At 22.9% G+C, this 2,388-nt stretch overlaps 1 protein-coding gene across 1 annotated transcript in view; it reads right to left on the bottom strand.

The window, feature by feature from the left end:
- Positions 1–2,388, bottom strand: part of LOC102675620 (location of vulva defective 1) — a gene marked incomplete at its 5' end in the record, with an annotated part of 11,673 nt that overhangs the window by 7,227 nt on the left and 2,058 nt on the right. The window contains one exon of the mRNA XM_006624717.1: positions 1,147–1,703. Within this exon, the coding sequence (XP_006624780.1) occupies positions 1,147–1,703 (557 nt within the window). The remainder of the gene's footprint in view (positions 1–1,146; positions 1,704–2,388) is intronic.

Below are 2,388 nucleotides of genomic sequence, written 5' to 3'. Positions count from 1 at the left end.
ATAATAATAAAAAAAATTAAAATATAACATATATATATATATATATATATATAAATTATATTTTAATTTTTTTTATTATTCTAAACTCTTTTCTTTATTAAATATATAATATATATAATATATCTAATATACATAAATATATAGTTATAATATATTTCAATATATAAATATATATTGAAATAAAAAAATGGACATCGTTATTGAATAAAAAAAACACATTTTAAAACATTAAAAAACATAAATTTTTCTGAATCATATTTTCGTTCACTTAAATAATAGATTTCATTCAATCATTACTGAACTTATTAAAGTAATAATAAATATATTGACAAAAGATGTATAAACATTCAAATAAAACGATAAGTTATATAAATCAATTAATATAACATCGTAAGATATAATTAAGCTAGCTTTTGTAACTTATATATGTTTGTATAACGAGAAACGTGAGTCATTGTTCTTGTGATGAGATCACTTGTAATGAGACAGTGTCAAAACGAATAATCTGTGAGAATTTTTCTAAATATTGCATAACTAATTAGATATTGGAAAAATAAAATTTTCTCATAATAAGTAATCGTATTAAATTGTAATTATACGTTTGAATATATTTTTTGACGAATTAATGTTATGACATATAAAAATGAAGAATACATGTATATCTGTCATATATCATCATATATAAATTATGATTCACAAGTTTTATATTTCGAAATCTTTTATCGTTAGTAATCCTATTTCTTAACATATTTGAAACGACAAAAAAATAGAAATTTTTTGATAAATTGATTTTCGACAAATATGAAAAAAAGTTATAAAGCGACGAAAAATGCAATGAAATTCAGAAAGATTAGTATATTAATAATATTAATTATATTAAACGAATATATTAATTATTAATAATAATATTAATTATATTAAAAGAAAAGCCCCATATGTGTAAAAGTCTTTCTTTTTTCACATTTCATAACACGATCGTATGCGTCATCATAAAAAACCGTCATAAAATAGGAAATTCTTATTATATATATATTACATTACCGATTAATATAAATTTTAAAAATTCTAAAATAAAATTAAAAAAAAGTAAAGTAGATTAAAAAAAATATTATCTAATTTTGTAAATTATCAGTTTCAAAAACTCACCAGTTTCATTCAACACGCTATCCAGACCTGACTGTCTCAGATATTTAGCCATTGCGAACAATCCTTCTCTCCTCAACAATGTGGTCAAACTTTCCTGTATTTGATTTCTCGTCGTAGACAATTCGATGGTCGGCATGATAGTAGATCTTTCGAAAGTGTCCTGATAAATGATATTTTCATTGTATAAGGTGATCAATGGCCTTGTAGTGGTTTGAATTGTTTTTAAACTCGGTAAAGTTTCACTAGATGGTGAAGTAAAGTGAATATAAGAATTGGTTGAATGATGTGAGAAAGTCGTCGGCACTGATGCAGGTGTTGTCGTAATGATTTCATTGACAGGAGCCATGGTTGGGATGAAATGATTCCTTGTTACAGTTGGATATTTCGTTGTGACTCGATTATCCTGATCTAAAGAGATTAATTTAGGAGTAGTATTGGCAGTCTTGAGAGAATTGAATACATGGCTTGTGACACTCGATGCTGAAGATAGATATTTGTCAGTCGTTGATACGGAATTTGGAGAGATTGTCACATGAGGAAAATGCTCAGTTGGTTTGCTATAAAAGAATATCATTTTGATTAATACCAATTGATAATATTTTTAGGTTATGTAAGATATGTAATGTTACCAAATAAGATATGTCAAAAAAGATATTATTATAATATCTATATATTTATATATAATCAATAATATATATACAATTCAATATGATAATGCTGCTCCTCCAATACGACAAATGTTATCTTTTTCGCTGTTGGATTGTGAATCGGTCTTTTCCCAATTTCTTAATTTTAAATTATTTAATAGTTTAAATTATAATTGTTATAAAATATTTAGAAATATGTATTGTTTCAGTTCCTTGAATAACATTACACATATATGTCTCTTAATAAATTAAGTTTTAAATAAAGGAAATAAATAAATATATTTCATTATGTATATATTTTACATAATACAAGTTCTTTAGTAATTTAGTAGTAATTTAATTGTTTTGTAAATTAAAAATTTAAGCAATAAAATTCTTGTATTACATATATAATAAATTTTTAGAGAATGTGATTTGATTGATTAATTATAACTTCTGAACTATAACTTTTATATTTTTTGTGATATATTGCACAATTGTATACGTTATGAATATCTATTAATGAGAGAATTTTATGAAAAGTTATTTAATACTTCCTATCTATGAATCAATTACATATATAAATCGGTAATTTATTAATTTTTTCAAATGACGA

Source organism: Apis dorsata, unplaced genomic scaffold (assembly GCF_000469605.1).
Source record: "Apis dorsata unplaced genomic scaffold, Apis dorsata 1.3 scaffold_1100, whole genome shotgun sequence".
Taxonomy (NCBI): Eukaryota; Metazoa; Arthropoda; class Insecta; order Hymenoptera; family Apidae; genus Apis; species Apis dorsata.
This window is presented reverse-complemented; position numbering and strand designations above follow the sequence as displayed.